The sequence below is a fragment of the Echiichthys vipera genome (genome assembly GCF_963691815.1).
Source record: "Echiichthys vipera genome assembly, chromosome: 2".
Classification (NCBI taxonomy): domain Eukaryota; kingdom Metazoa; phylum Chordata; class Actinopteri; order Perciformes; family Trachinidae; genus Echiichthys; species Echiichthys vipera.
Window position 1 is genome coordinate 18,996,750 of NC_139827.1, and position 18,036 is coordinate 19,014,785.

General features: G+C 41.6%; 1 protein-coding gene across 1 annotated transcript; it reads left to right on the plus strand.

Moving 5' to 3' along the window:
* Positions 1 to 234: 234 nt before the first annotated feature.
* Positions 235 to 15,041, plus strand: lcorl (ligand dependent nuclear receptor corepressor-like; the record flags this gene model as incomplete). Its single annotated transcript, XM_083937356.1, has 8 exons — positions 235 to 352; positions 1,275 to 1,340; positions 3,380 to 3,471; positions 3,655 to 3,781; positions 4,765 to 4,989; positions 5,138 to 5,216; positions 11,536 to 14,939; positions 15,034 to 15,041. The coding sequence occupies exons 1-8, from the start codon at positions 259 to 261 to the stop codon at positions 15,039 to 15,041; spliced, it is 4,095 nt and encodes a 1,364-aa protein (XP_083793482.1). The 5' UTR covers positions 235 to 258.
* Between the last annotated feature and the right edge of the window lie 2,995 nt (positions 15,042 to 18,036).

Here is an 18,036-nt window from a genome sequence, read left to right on the forward strand (position 1 = left end):
TCCTTTTGTTATTTAGGTATCACCAGAGAGAGCTTGACCACAGTTTTAAAACCAGTGAACTAGATGAAAGATCACTGACATCTTAAAGTCATGTTTAGTCCTCCCTGGTAACCCTCCAACAACGCAGCTCCTGTTCCATTGCGCATGTGCCATACCCTAAAGTGCAGACTTTTTTTGTGAGTGTGTCCCAGCCTCCTTCCATTATCCTTGTGGTTCAGTCAGAGGGAGAGAGAGGAGCGAGAGGGGGGAAGCACCAGAATGGCGACCGTGCAGTGCTCCAAATGCACGGCCGAAAGGAAGGGGTTTCGGCGGGAACTTGATTCTTGGAGACACAAACTGATACACTGCGTTGGTATGATCCATTTGCAGTTTCATATTTTGTATTTTTTCTTTTAAAAAAAGGGCTTCAGGGTGATGTCGCCCGGTAGCTGACCCCCCGTTAGCTGCGTTAGCTAACGCTCAGCACCATAGATGAAGTGAAGCTGGCATGCTAATATTCACCAGCTGGCTCCTTTTTCTTTGTCCTTCTGAGCTAGCTCGCTACCCGCCGGTGCTAGCTCTGTCAGTTTGTGCTACATGACTGAGATGACATATCGTTCTTGAATCATTAAAGGCGTATCATATGCTGTGTTGCTAACCGAGAGTTACGACGTTAACTAAATGAGTTTATTGACGAGTATGTCGGCTATGCTAATTCGCTGCTAATATGCTATGTTAACACGAACGCCGTTGTTGTTTGGGGGAGGGGGTTGTTGCTACGTTATGGCAGCTAATGTCAGTGCAACGTGAGAAAAGCATACATCCAGTAGTGTTGAGTGACGTTAATGGGCTTTCCTCGGTACCGTTTGCTGTTTTGAATACAGTTATTAATGCTACAGAAGCCGGTAACCGATTAGGCTAACGCTAGCTCAACCTAAGCCAACTGGATTTCCTGCTTTGTAACGTTAAATCTTAGTGACATTAAAACCAGAGTGCACAAAAACAAATTCAAGTATCACTAATGTTACTCGTCGCGAACCACATTCATTGTCTGCTGTTGTTTACCAAGTGATTATATAAACTCTGTATTAAACAGTTGTTGGTGACAGCTGGCAGTGCGGTTACCTGCCAGAATCCCTTGTTGCCATCCCAACTGGTTTCATTAGTTATATAACGTTACATGCATATACCAGGGTTGATCATAGCCTACCTCACCCAAATGTCAAGCTCGTCAAACAATGCATATCTTGTTCACATCAGTACTGAAAGATTGTTTCTGTTTGTTTTTCTTGCAGGCTTTGAAAGCATTTTGAAGGGAATCTATGGCCCACTCCTGGCGAGGGACCTCGATTTATTTGATGGTGGGTTTTGTGTATACATAAAAAAAAATGTCAATCACTTTATTTAATGGGGTGCGTTTTTTATATTTTTTTCAACAAAATATGGGGCACTGAAATGGGCGCTGAAGTGTTTGGGAAATATTACTCAGGACAGGAGTAAATTTGGTGTTTGTTGTGACATATAAATTTGGTTCTCTAGTGAGTATTTATGGCAGCAGGGTAGCATATGTGGGATTGAGTCACTGTGAACATGTATTCAATATTGGGTGTGACATTTACTTGTTTCCTGTTTGACATGTATATAATATTACCCTTGTTATTTTTTTTACATATATTCTTATGTACAGTGATTTTTTTATCTATAACATCTATAGAATCATTGATCGATACCCCCACACCAGCCACCCCCGTCCCTTGTGTGCCTCTCTAAGTGAAAACAAATAACATGGATTATTATATTACAAAGCAGCCGTTATTACATAGATGATGACCTCACAGTCCACCTGACTCTATGGCAATAACAGAAACTACTGGTTAAAAAATGGTTATCTGGCATGTAGCTGAAAATCTATTTTGGATCAAAGATATGCCTGCATATCCTCTAATCTAGTCTCCTGTGCATGTGTCTCTGTGTCACCCACTCCTCACCTGCTAAGTCCTGTAGTCACATATCAACTTCACATAACCCCCACAGTAGAAAATGTCAGACTCTACTCTGTACAATGTGCTGCTAGCCAACCTGATGTCCAATCTTCTAAGTACTTAAGGGCGCATTCACACGGTCCACTCGTACAGTGCCCAAGCACGCTTCAACTAAACTCAAAAGTTGAACAACAAAGGAAATCTTTATAATGCACCTGCAGTATACAAAACATGCAGTCATATCATGAAATATATAAAATACACCAGTGGCATCACTCATTTAAGAAGGCAGCATGGTATCAAACTTATGGCAAACTCTAACACTAGCGGCACACTGGCCCCTAATTGCTACTGGTTAAAAATAATATAAGGTATTTTATTTGCAAGGATATAAGCCTGCATAGCCTTGATAAAAAATACTTGATTTAGATGGATAAAACTGACCAGAGGTGCACACCGAGTCAACCGTTTTGGAGAGCCCAAAATGTTGCCATAATTGCCCACACAGAAAACATGAATTGGGGTTTGGAGTCATTCTTCTTGTTACTCCTTATTACCATGATGGAGCTGGACCACTCTCGCTCAGGTGCAGATAATGTTAATTAGTTGTAATGAATATAAAATCAGAAATGAACTTCCAATTAAATCATAAATCATTTGGTTTTTGTGAAGTCCACTTTGAAATGTAATAAATGGATTATTGTGTCTTTATTACACCTTGAATATTAATCACTATTAACTCATGGTAGCCACTTGCACTAGCAGCCAAAAGACACAGCTTGCTTGATACAGTCTGTTGTCTCAGTGCAGCTAGCAGTGCCATCTGGAGTTTGAGTGAGGCTAGACAGAAACATAAGCACATGATGTGAGATAGGGACCTGGCAGCCATGATGCCTGATGGTAAAATCAAAACGTTTTAGTGACTTTCATTTATTTGCCTGTATTTTTCTGATTTTCGAAATTTAGTAAATATAAGCCAGTTTCCCTTGTGTGTTTGTAACTGTTAATTGATGACAGCTTGGTGTGGGCATTATACATCAAATCATATATTTATTTGTCATTGTTTAGGCATTTTTTATATCTCAATAAGGATGTGTGTTTATATCATAATACATTTTATGACATTTTATTTATTGTCATAACACACTCCTGCAAGTTTAAGAGCTTTGTAGTGTGTAGTGTTACCTGCTCGCAATAGTATCATCAAATCTTGGCTGAAATGTATCTGTTGTCATATATGGCTGGGCATAGAAGCATGTATTTTTTCTTGGCATAAAATGTGTGTGATGATACAGTTGATTCCGAAACCACTACTACCTCATGTCATTTTCTGTAGTGTGACCACAGTAGACATCTGTTTGTTCATTGATGTACCCTTATTTGTTAAAAGCCTGGTTATGTGTTATTGTGTCTTTCAGACTGTGAACCTGAAGAGGTGGATGACTGGTCCCCAGAGACAAGTTGCGCTCAATGTTCATTCTGCAATCTTTCCCTGGACAAACTCAGCAGTGTAAGGATTGGTCCAGTCAAGATAATCCACAAATAGTGTTTGTATTTTGCCTTTAGACAAGCCAAATTAAGTTATCCTAAGGTGTTGACAGTTTTAATATTGATATTGTTTGATAAAACATATACAAAACCGTATGTGTGTGATAACAGTAAGTAAAGTAACTTTTCTCTGTTTTTCTTGTAGGATCAAGTACCTGCAGCCACGCCGCCCCTCTCCTCCCCCTCTGATTACTCTCCCTGTCAGGCTCCAACCATCTCTGAGAGCAACCAATCAGCACACAGGTTCCTCCAAGCTGTGTTTCACAAGAAAGGTGAGTCATGTGTCTTTTCACCTTGTAGGGCATGGCACGAATATGTCAACTTATGATACACTGAAGCTCCTGTCAAAGGCACACAGCTATCAGCTTTTGTCTTGTAGTTATTGATTTGCCATCTAAACAGAAGAATTAGCAAGAATTAACACAACTCAAAATCACTGTGATTGAAAAACACTTCGACTTTTTTGCCTTGGAAGGCTCCAGATTGCTTTGGTATTATGGCATATGGACTTGACCAGTAGCGTTTTTTTGTACTGTCAATAGCTGTCTACAGACTTAAACAGGCATCAGGTCAGTGCTAACTTCCATATTTGCAACTTGTAGTTTACAAAGCTGTAGGTAGGAATGGATAATATGGACGAAGTCCTGTATCACGGTGCATGTATTGTATATCACTGTAGAGTGATTCAATAATATTATTTGGTACTATAATAATGAATGGAAAACTAGACAGGAACGTGGCTTTTGTAGAACAATGCCTTCTTAAAAAATCAAAGTACACCCACAAATCATTGGAGAACATATCCGAAAAACTTGTATTGACATAAACAGTCCTGATCATTAAATTACATCATTGCCATCATAGTGACCTAATCCAAGGTTCTGTTACCATGGTGAAAATGTTATGGCAAAATCTCTGCCCGTAAATAAAACCAATACATATGTGATCAATCGTCATATTGCCGATTGCTACCAGGGAGTAAAGGAAAACATTTTAAAGTTTGAAAGATGGATATTTCCCAACTATTGATACTTTACCTTCTAATAAATTTCCCAAAATCCTCTACCTTATGATAGATTTGAGACACTTGTTAGTTTTACTGCTAACGTGTTGGAACCAGGATATTTTTGTCACAGTGCATTTATATCAGAAAAACCTCTTTTTTTTTATTCTATGAGAATAACAGAAATCCTGCTTGTTAAGTCAAATCTAGTTTTTTTCTAACTTCCATTTCTACCTGTGCCTTCTTCATCAGATGTGCCTCTGGGCTGTGATACCAACATTCCTCTGATTGCCCAGGAGCTAATGAAGAAGATGATACATCAGTTTGCCTTGGAGTATGCATCTAAGTGCCTACTCCACACCAGTACAAATGGTGTTACAACAAGGACCTCATCACCTTTATCACAAACATCAGATGCCCCCCTGGACCTCACAGTGAGCCGCACTGGGGAGGAGAAAGAAAGTGAAAGTGACCCAGGTAGGGAAACCATCAAACATATTGTGAATCTATAGCCAGTAAATACATATTTCAGGCTTCCAAAGTGTTAAGAATATGATATTGCTGCTGGCTGAAGGTACCAACTCGCTGTAACTCAAACCCTAACCAGTTTAACTTCTTGTAACAGATGGCGTGCTCGACCTCTCCAACAGGAACTTTGCCTGCTCAGCAACTTCATCAACATCATCTAATCACAAAACATCAGGGTAAGAGTTTTTTCATGGATTATATATGCATTTTAGTGCTAATCAGCCCTGTGGCAATAATGCTCCTCTAGTAAGTCATATCATCACTATTAGTTGAAACTGGGGTTTGTCCTAAATGCAATAGTAGTTTTACATGACCTAGGCATTTATGTTCAAACAAGTATGATGAAAACATTACTTCTGCATGTGAGGAAATCCCAATTTTTAACCGAGTTCAGCACTATTGTCCACGGCATTATCTTTTAGGTATATAGCATTGCTAAGATTGGAAGGTTAACATCAATTTTGTGTTAACTGTTGATTTCACCAGCGCTGCTAAATTTAAATCAACTAATTAATTCCTCTCTGGCCTAAATGATATGCATTCTCCTTTGTCTGGTAGTGTGTTGGGTCAGTTCAGGGTTGGTCATTATCGAGAGCTAGCTTGTTTGGTGTTTTGGTTCTATGGGGTTGACTCTTTTATCTCTTGAGCGGTAACGTCACAGCAATCGCACCGTATTATATAACATTTGCCAACAGCTCAGGATTGTACAGTGAGAACACTGCAGTACCTCATAATGATTTTACTTTCCTTTTTACTGATCCACTTATGAGTTTGATTATTCAACCTTCAAGGATGTAGGGCTCTCACTGAAGGATATCACAAAACTACAGGGGTTGCGTGTGAATGCCAAAGTAACTCCAGCCATTCACAAACTGTCCCACCTGGACGTGAAGAGGCTTTGTGTGTGTGTGTGTGTGTGTAAGAGAGAGACACACACAACAGCAGTGTGTGAGAACAGACAGACATGAAACATAACAGTCGCAGTGATGTTACCAACACAAGGCATAAAGGAGTGGACCCCTCGCTCTGCACCCCCCCCTGTCCCCTGTCCCCTATGCCAAAATCAAACCCCCTCCATCACCTCCATCCTGACCCTGCTGTTTGGTCCTCCCATCCTTAGGAGGCAGCACAGGCAGAAGGAGGAGTTCATAAAGAGGAGCTTGGAGCTGTCTGAGGGGTTGCTGTCCAAGGCCTTGAAGGATATACGTTCAGGGAGGCTGCAGGAGCAGCGGGCTGCGTTGCTTTATGGAATACCCCTTCATACCCTGAGGCAAGGTCTGGACTGCTGGGCTGAAGGAAGACTTGGGATGCTTCATCAACTTGCACCAGGAAGCAGAGATTTCAGGGATGAAGGGACATCATACAATGTGATGTCTTCAATGTTGGGCGGTGAAGCCCGTCTCGTTCTTCAGAAGGTGGCGGCGTGGGCAGAGCGGGCAGAAATTGGAGGAGCTGCAGAGGAGAATGGAGACTTGAGTTTCCCTTCTTCCTCTCTTACCTTTTTTCAGCCAAGTGGTTTGCAGAAAACCCTCCCCCACTCTTTTCCCCAGCTCAGGGATGCTCTCCAGCCCCCACCAAGCCCAACTCCAAGTCTGGAGCCACCCACGTCCCTGCGTATTCCTCAGGTCCGTTCCATGTCAGACCATAACAGGTCGATCCCAGCTGAGAATGGCAGCATGGCAGAAAACTTACATCAACGTACCTCATCAACAGAGGGTACTGCTAGTTCGACAGCTACTGTGAGACCTTCGTCTCTCTTCAAACTCAGATCTCCTTTCTTATCACATGCCTGTCCAGGCAGTGCCAACCAGTCACCTCATCGCCTGGGACCACGCGGGTCTTCACTGGATGATTCAGAAGACGGGGCAGGTGGTAGAGATAAAGACAAGCAACCGAGAAAGAAACGTGGGAGATACCGCCAATACGACCACGATCTGTTGGAGGAGGCCATTACTATGGTGATGGCAGGTCGCATGAGTGTGTCCAAGGCCCAGGGGGTTTATGGAGTGCCCCATAGCACACTGGAATACAAAGTAAAAGAGCGTACTGGAACACTCAAGAATCCGCCCAAGAAGAAATCTGCCAACTTTTGTTCATCCAATTCCAACTCGTCTGGTTCTGGTACCATGACCAGTTCCACTAACTCAGGGACTCGTGCCTCAGCTGCTGACGCAAAGATGTTCTAGACCACAAAAGGCCTCTAGAACTCCTCAACACTTGAACTCATCACCTCTGACAAGATACATGTTTTCTGGAGACACTTGTTTAAACACAACACATGCCTTTAAAAAATATATGGATATTGATATTCAGGTCTTTTAATGATGTGTCTATAATGTGATAGTCATACTTTTAGCTGTAATTCTATAGCTTAGTCCTGGGCTGATTAAAGCAGCTACGAGGTACAGCATTTTTCAGGAGGCAGTGGTGCTCATTGCAGCTTTTGTTCACAGGGGCTGCAAAACTCAACAAACTCCTTGTAGCTTCAGTTTTTATTGCTACAGCTAAAATATCTTAAAGGATATGGCTTGCGTTATATTATCTGTTGATGGTTATCAACAAATCCCACAGAAAGACCAAAACTAAAACTGGATTTTTTTTCCTACTAACATGTACGTCTGTGTAGCCAACGCCTGATATATTAAAACTCTTTTTTTTTTTTACTGTTGTATGATGGAAAAGTGGCAGATGTGAACATTGTGTTGTTATGGTCTTAAACTTAACTTTCATCAGGTATGACTGGAACTTTGCTGCTTTTGTCCACTACATTTTCAATTGATCCTATTCTCCTGTGCCCCTGGTTTACAGGTGTGCATTTGATTGTACCTACATACAGTAATTTTTGGATTACAGTGGAGTCCTATAGCACAGAGGCATACGTTGTATCAGTCTGTGGCTACAAAGACAACACTTTTAAGGATTAATAGGTTGGTTTTGGTCTCGTAAGGGGATTTGTTGATAATAACAGGAGATGATACCTTCAGGAAGTTCCTAACTTTGTTTTCTTGCCTAAATGATTTGGGTTTTCTTTGAGAAGAAAACCTGACATTGATTGTTGTCTATTGCCCAGGATCAAGTATGAGAAACAGTTGTGGACCTCTTGGAGTTAAGACAGAAAGTGTGACTCTCATGTTTGCTAGCTATTAGTATATTAGGTTATTCAGGTTTGATTCAATTTTTAAAGCTCCTTCTTAACGGAGCGTTGATGATTGTCATTTGCAGCTTTCTATCTCTCTCTGGGTATTTCACCTAGGCTACTGAAGTGACTTAGAGCCATTATAACAGATTAAACTCATTGCTATTGTTAGACAGCTCTACAAACAGGGAGATTGTACAGTATAAACTGCTGTGGTGGCTACATCTTTATTATGAGTTTTTGTTGATGAGATTAGCTTAAAAAAGCCATTTTGTGTCCTCATAGTTCTCCTCTCTATTTGTTCAAGCTAGTCTGAACATTGTATTGAGTGTAGTTGGAATGCAACTGTGCAGCATGTTTTAAAATGTGCACTGATAAGCTTGGGAAATGTATGTTATTGTGTATGTGTACTGTTTGTAAAAGATTTTAAGACTTTTATTATCAAAGATATTTACTAATTCTGCTACTGTAGCTGTATTACTGTAAACCTCAAACATGACTGCTGCTTGAACCTTTACTTTACTGGATTGTTTCCCTGGCACAGCTACAACAAAGAAGCCTATTTCAACCTGCATTGTAATGTGTGAAGCTTACATGACCGATTAGGGTTTAGTGCATGAAATGGATACATGTTATTGAAGGTTGATTGTGTAGGCTACTGAAGGTTACAGTGTAAGGTTTACATGCTTCTTTGTTTGTGTCTGGGGGAAATGCTTAATATTTCATCTGCCTCTGAGATGGGCCTATTTCCATTAACAGTGCTACTACCAAATCAGCAGTTCAGGGTTTGAAGCTGCTTTGATTTGATTTGATTTGTTTTGCTGTGATGTCAGCCTGCCTGTCTTTCTCTCTCTCTAACCTCGTTGCCACATATACCTCTGAACGTTATCTGCCTATAGTGTCAGGTTTCACATTAAGGCCTCTTATGATACACACTTTTGAGTCGTTTGTCACTCAAGGAACAACACACAGGTATAAATGTATTGCCATCCACAACACTTAAGATACCGTTTTCAGGCTTCGATAACGCCGGCTGCATGTGGATGTTCGGCCAAAACGATACTAAAGTTGTGCGGTCACAAGAAATGGAGTCTTCGTGTGGATGGGCCCTTACACTTCTACAAGTAAATTATTATACAGTCAGTCAGCCGTTTGTTGTGAAATAATTTTTTTCTAAATAGTTTAAATTCTGCCCTGTGGCATTCATAGATCTGCCATGTTCTTATTTGTCCTTGTTGGTTATTTTTGTATGTGTTGTTTGTAATTTTTAATCTAATTGTAAAAGTATTTAATTTTTAAAAGCTTTTTTGGTCCGATTGTTTGGCATTACAACCTTTTGTAACTTTGGCAACATACAAATATTGATGTCTCCGCTCCTGAATGTCTCCGCTCTTAACAGTACACAGTGCCTGTGTCTGGGGCCACAGCATAGTGCATCAAGGTGTCTACTCTGGGAATGGTCTGTTATTTATATCAAAGGGCCAGTTTGTAAACAGGCCCTAACAAACACCTCATTAGAAATAGAAAAAGATAAGTTTTTAATTGTATAAGTATATTGCATCATATTCTGGGAACACACTGGAGCTTGTTTTTTGTTTTTTGGACTGAACTACTGGCAAATATTTGAAATTATTTCACAGAAACCTGCTGTTTATGCATAAATCAATGATTGCACTATGATTTGTAAGAAGCATTTTTATTGTAGAAACATTTTGTGTTGTTGCTGCATACTTATTTATTGATTGTGCTTCGGAACTGTGATTTTACTAGTTTGATTGTTGTATTTCTTGATTTGTAACGGGCACTTTGATTCAATCTGAAATGTGTATTTCTGCATGAAAGCTTTTAAATGTTGGCCCATATAATTTATGTAGTCCTAAAAAGACACCCTTGACTATTGTGGTTGTTTAGTGCTTATGTTAAGATAAAACTATGATTAAAAAAAAAAAAAAATGGTTATAACAAACACAACAGTAACACTACAGAATGTAACACTCTCAGGGTTTCCCCCAGAAAAGTTGATAGGTCTAGTGGCAAGTGTCCTTTTTGACAACGGCCCGGCACAAGCCATTGACAGACTGATGGCAGTATTAAGATGCGGCCCTGTAGTTTCTGTCATAGCAGAATCACAGACAAACACATACATTTGAGAATTGAGAAAAGCAATTAACAGATTCCACAGGGCCCTACGTTAAGTCAGTGCTTAAAACTGACTGAAGATTTGAAAATATGACCAAACGAGCCGTCCTACTGAGGCCCAATGGGCCACCGGGCTTACAATACACTGGGGGAAAACCCTGACCCTTATACTGCATCCAGTCCAGTTGAACTCTGACAAGGGCTGGACATGAACAGTTCATTATATTCATTATCAGATACGTAAGCAAATTAGTGATATTAAAATCTATTACTTGAATCACTCACATGACTTGATTTTACTGTTGGTTGATTTACACATTAGAGGGTTTTTTGAGCTGTTAGTGGTGGAAGTGCTGTTGGAAAAAAAACATTGGTTTAAGCGTTTTACAATCGTTCCTTCTGCTTTGAGCAGAATGTTATCGTTTGCCTTCAAACATCAACTCATCAATAAAACGGTTCTCTAATCAGTTGCCTGTCATAATTTTACTAACCTGATGGTCTTTTTCAGGGTCAGTTTACTAGGACAAATGCATTTTAAATTTTTTTTAAAAATCTTGCGGTTTTTAAAGGAATGTTTTTAATGCTGCTTTGACAGGAGCTGTCTTGACAAAACCTGACAATTGCATTCCTGCTAAAAAAGATAATTATCTTGTTCTGTCCACCCCAAACCTGTCTAGTCCACTTTAGACCAGACTTACATTAAAGTTGCTGTGAATGCAGCAAACGGCAATCACAATGTGTGGGTTTCAAAATATCTATTTCTTGTTTTCATTAATATATTATTTTAATGATGTTAGCAAATGCAGACAATGCAGTGGGCGGCAGTTGGCCAATGCCCACACAACTTTTATAAAAAAGCAATAATACAAACATGGACAATTATTTGATAGAAGGGTATTAACATTGTTCAACAGAGAATAGAGAAATGTGGGGTGATGTGAATGGCTGCCACAGTGTCTTTTTGGTTCTGCTGCTAAAATCTGAAAGTTAAAACACATTAAACAGGCCGTAGGATTAAAGACTATTCACATACAGGTTAAGTGGCAATTTTTTTATACCAGACCATAATGGAATAACCACAATATAACATGTATAATAGTGTTGCTTAAAACAATCAGACCTGTTAGTTAGTCTGTGAGTAGAATATGTATTTGTTGTTTTGCATTTTAAGCCAGGCTCAGCTATGAGTAAAACTCCAATCTTTTTATTTCTGCCTCTAGCTCCCTGCTGCAGTCATTTATGGAAGGACTGGGTGATCTGGGACTGCGAGGGACTAAGTGTCATCAAAGTTCTGCATTGGGTACTGTTCTCAGCTTGCTTTGCTCAGCACACCGTTCCTTACTCTACCAGATCCTGAAGCTGGCCCACCAGGAAAAATTGCTGTTGTTCCTTAATCACAGACCTGTAGGTCAAACTGAATCTCACTGCTGTCACTGTCGCGTAACGCCACAGGATATAGTGACCCCTAATGCAGTCCCATTTAGTGAATGTAAAGCCCATAATAGCAGCCTGTGCTGCCCTTTAATTGATTGTGATCATCAAGGTCATGGCAACACAATGTATCATCCAGGAGATACCAAGTCCAATTGTAGTATCAATCATTACCCTTTAACAGACTGTAAAATTGACGCTCCTCTGGGCTCAAGAGACTGTTATGTGCAGAGGTGCAGGATGGAAACCTACTCTGTTATGTGCCCCAAGAAGCTGCACTGCATTTCCTGCCAAAGCCTGGCTGTAGGTCGTATCAACAACATAGTATCTTCATTTGCATCCTCTCCGTCATTATCCAAATCCCCTTCACTGTGCACTCCCTCCGCTAGTTTATGTCCCTCCTCATCGATCTGCTGTAACCAACACAACCCCCACTCATTTCCCTATTATTCCAATCATGCGGCTCTGATGCAGGTCTGTAACACAATAGAAAGAGGGGTTGGAGATTGGGATCCTCCTTGTCCTGTCCTGAAGATAGAGCAGAGCCCCTCTCCCCCTCCTCTGTCCCCTATCCCCTCAGACATCAGTAAGAAAAATGATGAAAAGCCACCCTCCCTTCTACACCACAGACAAGAGGAGAAAGCTGACCTAATGGATAAAAATGGTCTTACGAATGCTAGTTACCAGGAAGCAGATGTGGACACAACTGCAGAGGAGGAACAATACTGTTGGACCCCAACAAGTAACCAGGCTGAGCAAAACCCAAGTGGGACTTCACTGCAAGATGTTGTGACTCGCTTCAGTGAGAAACTGGAGACAATCAGACCTACAGAGAAAGACCCACCTTCGGTTTCAACAACTGTTAATGTCTCTGAAAAAGAGCAGCCGCATTGTCCCTCAGCCAGTCAGAACCTGCAGTTTCAAGCGGATGCCCATTTAACTGAAATCATCACCACAGTGCTTCACACAGGCAGTGCTAGTGACTACAATCTCAGTGAGCTGTTCAATCGCCATGATAGCAAAGAGCCCAAGTCACCTAACACTCGCTCCCGACGTCGCCAAGAAGTCCTTGCTGCTATAGCAACACCTGCTGATGATGCTTCAACCAGAAGGCAAACCTTACAAATTAAACGAGAGCTTGCCATGTTTGACCCATCTTACAGTAGAAGAAAGGTACCCCTAGCAAAGAGGGCAAGATTAAAAGATGGAAAGTTTGCTGCATCACCTACTTCATCAGATTCAAACCTGGTTAAAGGGGAGCCTAAAAGAGAATTGGAGTTAGGTGTTGAACCTGTAGAGAATCATAGAGTTAGGGAGGGACCACTGATTATTCTCACTGCAGCAACTGACAGGGATGAAGCAAAAGAGGAGATACAGAGAGTAATAGTAACAGAAGAAGTTTGGGTTATTAAAGAAGAGGAGAAAGAAAGGGAAATATCCAGTAAGGAAAAATATCTTACCCTTTCAGGCACTCAAACACTGACCCCTGAGCTGCAGAACAAGTTAGGCAAACAAGGCTCAAAGTGTGATAGTGTACAAACAAAGATAACAGTAGCTGCAGCCTCAGCAAGTCAGTGTAGCAGGCCCTGTAAAGAAGATGGTATGGGTAGTAGTGATGGTAGTGATAGGAACCATGAAGAAGCCCCATCAGGTCAAAGCTCTGACAGTGACAATAGATCAGGTAAAGATTGCCATAGTCCTATTAGAGATGGGCAAAAATATCAATCATGCCACTCTAACGACACAAGGAGATCTAAGCGAAATATAGTGCGTCCACAGCGGTTCTCCTCCTTTGTCACAGAGCCCAGGAAGATGTTCTATGTTGCATGTTTCTCTGAAAGCATCTTTAACCAGGAAACACAAAACCACAAGGTTTTGACATCTAGCACCCTGGATGCCTTACCCAAAAATACAAATGCTGAGGAAACCCAGCTTGAATCGAGTAGTGAAGCTCCTCTGTCCTCACCTGAGCACACATGGAAGCTCGACTTCAAATCAACGCATGGAGAACAATGTGAACCATCCCACACAGAGTCAAAAATTATTTCTACAAACCAGGTCTTTCCACAAACTGTGGCTGCCAAAGAGAAGAGTCCTACAAAACACAGCTTGGACAACGGAACAGATGGCAACGACTGTGCTGCAGAGCCATTTAGAAGATTGCGATCATCTCCAAAAAGACTACAGTACTCAAAGACAGCTTCAGGTACTCTCCAGAACCCATTAAATGTGGATGTCACCATGAAGTCTCCTACCTGTGTCGAAAGCTCACAAGTCCAGTACACTAGCCCAATAAAGCTCATGTTTGTGTCAGCAGTACAGGATAAGGAAGGGGTCAGATATAGTCTCAAATCAGCATATTCTGGTTCTAGTGTAGAGGAATCATTTGACCCATGTGTAGAGTCTTCATGGTCAGGGACACTTAAGAAACACAAAAGCCCAAGAACTGAGTCTGCTACTGCACAAGTAAAATCAGTTTCCTCACCACTAAAGTCTGCTACCTCACCTGCAAGATCTGCTTCTTCACTGCCCAAGTCAGCCTCTTCACCAGTCAAGTCAGCCTCTTCACCAGTCAAGTCAGCCTCTTCACCAGTCAAGTCAGCCTCTTCACCAGTCAAGTCAGCCTCTTCACCAGTCAAGTCAGCCTCTTCCCCAGTCAAGTCAGCCTCTTCCCCAGTCAAGTCAGCCTCTTCACCAGTCAAGTCTGCTTCTTCATCACCCAAGTCTGCTTCTTCATCACCCAAGTCAGTGTCTTCCCCAGCTAGGTCTCCTTCTTCACCCAAGTCATTTTCATCACCTAAACTAGGTTCCAGAAGATCAGTTGAAGGTACTCCAACTAAGCGTGTAGCTGGAGCTGAGAGCCAGAGATCACCAGGCGACTCAATATTTTTCCATGAAACCACTCCAAAAAGGCGTCCGGGCCGGCCCAAGAAGCTGGGACCACAGCTTGAACAGAAGGCAAAGCGGCCAATTGGTCGACCACGCAAGGAGAAGGTTATGGATTCAGCAATTGGGTCAAAAACAGTAAATGGAAAATCTGTTATAGCATCAGATGTTGAGGAGAATGTTAACAAGAACCTTAAAATAACAGTTGTGTATGGCCGTTCTAGGAGAAACAAACGAATGGTGTCTGAGGGCTTTGACCAGCTGCAGACAGAATTCCATGATGCTTGTCAAGCAGTGGGCCTTAAAAGTGACTTGGGCATCTTAATGCACAACTCTACGATCAGCTCTGGTAGTATCAAAACTGCCTCAACAGAATTGTCAGAGGATTTAAATTTTGTTAGCCCTGTAAAAGAGTCTGCCCCTCAATCTAGTAGTAACATCAAATGTCAGAAGAGGGATGATTCTGCACCCTCAAGGAAACCAGGTAGACCTGCAAAAGTTAAAATATCTGGGATCTCAGTTACAGTCACCACAGTGTCACCTCGGCAACGTAAAATTCAGATAAATAAGGATACTCGGCAGTCTCCTGGAGCACTGATTCGTAAAAAGGTACTCCTACAAGAATTCAAATCTGCCAAAGAGCCCCGGACAATCAGTTGTCAGTCAACAAGCAAAAGCAGTCAAAGGGAAGAAGTGGTGGAAACAAAGGATGAAGGCGAAGTGCCAAATCAGTCTGTAGCGGTGCGTCACTCAATGCGAGTGAGAAAGCCCTCGATCCACTTTCTGCACGCTGTGGCCACCTCCACCGCTAGATCATACAGCCACAGTAATGCTCTGCTCCGGCGCTCCAAACAACTTCTTCTTAACAAGGCCAGCAATGAAAGGAGACTGGAGGAGAGACAGAGTAGTGTAGAAACTACGAGGGAGAAAAGACGGCTCTGTGGACAAGAGAACATCTCTCAAGACCTAAGCAGAGTGGCAGAGGTGTCTGTAGACTCAATCTTTACCCCTAAAGAGACGCTAAGGTGGTGGGCAGCATCAGCTGAGGAACAGACTTTGAATCAGGAGCTTGCCAGGCGTATACGACTCATCTCTGACACTTGGGTCTCAAACACTGTGGAGAACCAAGAAAAAGAAACTTCCTCTAATTCAAAACTAGGCACTAAAAATGACAGTTCATTTACCAGGAAGCCAAAGAATGTGTCTGTGGTCCGAACGCTTTTCGACTGTCCTTCGAACAAACCAGGGTCTTGTAGCACACAGCAGCTCGGCTCCTGGTTTATGCAAACCACAGAGACACAGTCTCTGGCTATTGTCAAGAAGGCAAGCTCCCGTAATCCTTACGAACTTATGCACTTCCCTCGTACTGTCAATAAAAAGGGTTTTTGCCACAGTCCTCAGGCAGAGCGACTGCGCAAACACGTCAAGAAATTTGCCACAACTGTGCCAAAAAGTCCATTGCAACATCAACAGGCTCAAAGAAGGTTGAGAAAGAGAAAGCAAGCACCTTTATCAACACAAATGATTAGACGACAACTTTTTACTCCCAGGTTCACAACGGACAGGCTCAATCAAGGGCACGCATGGAGGTGGAGAAGCAGAGCATTTGGCAAATATCTGACTACTCTATTCAGAGCAAGGACAAGGTTCCTAACACGAAAAGAAAGGGAGAGGTGGCTAAAGAGGCAGAGGAATAAGAACAAAGTAAAAGTAGCTACAAGTTGTTCAAATGGACATGTAGTGACTGGACTACAACCAAAATGTAAAGCACTACGCAGATCAGCGGAAGTTCAGTTATCTGACTGTTTGGAGAACAGCTCTGCCACTAGTTCTGTTGACCAAACTCAGGAGCCTGTGGATGTACCCAAAGAGCAGAACCTCTGCTCTAAAGCCTGGAGTCCTGAGAAACTGAAGGAATGTCGGGTGTTTCTGAGGAAGATAAACTCTCCAGACAATGAATCAACTGAGGAAGAGTGGGACTCATGTACTGTGACACTGGATGATGGGTCACCTTCTGCATACCTCTTTGCAGGAAGGGAGAGAGAACTAGTAGGAGTTGTTAAAGCTGTGAAAACTGAAAGAAAAAGGAGCACTGCCTCAAGAGAGCTAGAAAGTTCTGTGCCTAAATCAGTCCAGGAGCAGGATGAGATGCCAGTCGGGAGGCAGAAAGTCAAATACAAAAGTCCTGGGGTTGTGTCTACTGAAGAATCGCAGCCGCCACCAGCAAAGATGTTGAGACAATCGCGAATGAGGGGCTTAACCGGGCCAAGATGGTGCGACTTTGTGTTTGGTAACTACCTTTTGCTTTTAAAAAAATTGAATATCACCTTTTATCAAACCTCAATTTCAAATCCTCACATAATCCATTTGTGCTCTTTTTCTTTTCTGACAGAAACCTAGATGAAGCACGAAACATCCACCTATACCTTGGAAAGGGACTGTGGTTTAACGTGGTGCCTTTGGACATTGAGCTGACCACGAGGACTGATCATCCCACTATGGTTCAGTCTTACACTCAGCAATTATGTAGCAGTCTAACTTAACAAAAGCTTGATGTTGCACTATTTTTATCCATGGATATGTATGTACAGAAATGTTTGATTTTTATTTTATTGCCTTTGTCTTTCTGAACGCGTATAGTAGATCAAATCATTACGTCAAACAGAGTTTTATTGGGATATGTGCTTAAACAGTGAGGCCTGTCAGTGGCTGTATTGGAAGGAAAGGCAAAGCTTGGCTGCATCAAGACAGTGCCATCTCTCCTAAAACATACCTCATTATCAAGGCCACCGATTCTTTTAAACAGTGACCTTTTATTGTAAATGTTAACTTGAAACCATAAAAATCTTTTGATTTAGTCACCCCTTACTTTCACACTGTCTAAATTCCAAATTGCTAATTCGGTGGGGTTTTTTATTTGACAAAAGTATATTAAAATGTAACGACATTTTCTCAATCTGAGCCTTGTTTGTAATATTTTTCTTTGGCACTTCAGTCACTGATGTATTGCAAACCAGTAGCCAAAAACATGGTGCGAATGAAGGACCTTTTGTATCAACCAAGCCCTGTCTTTAACCTAATCACTACCTGTGAATGGGCCCCAGCTATAAAACAATGTATTGAACTACAGTAATTGGCCATCTGTTTGTACTAAAACCAAATATTTTGTCATTTCTTACAATCTTAGCACCAAACTGCAATTAACCCAACAGACATGTTCTGAGTGACTACATATTCAGCCCCACACATGTAGAGGTACATGTGAAGTTATATATTAAATGGCATTATGCAGTTGTAGAAGGTAGATAGTGATTAATTTGTTGGTTTGTGGGATCTTTCTTTCTGTCTTTCTTTTAATTCACTTATCTTTGTGATTGTCGTCTTGTTTCCACCCAAAGCAGATA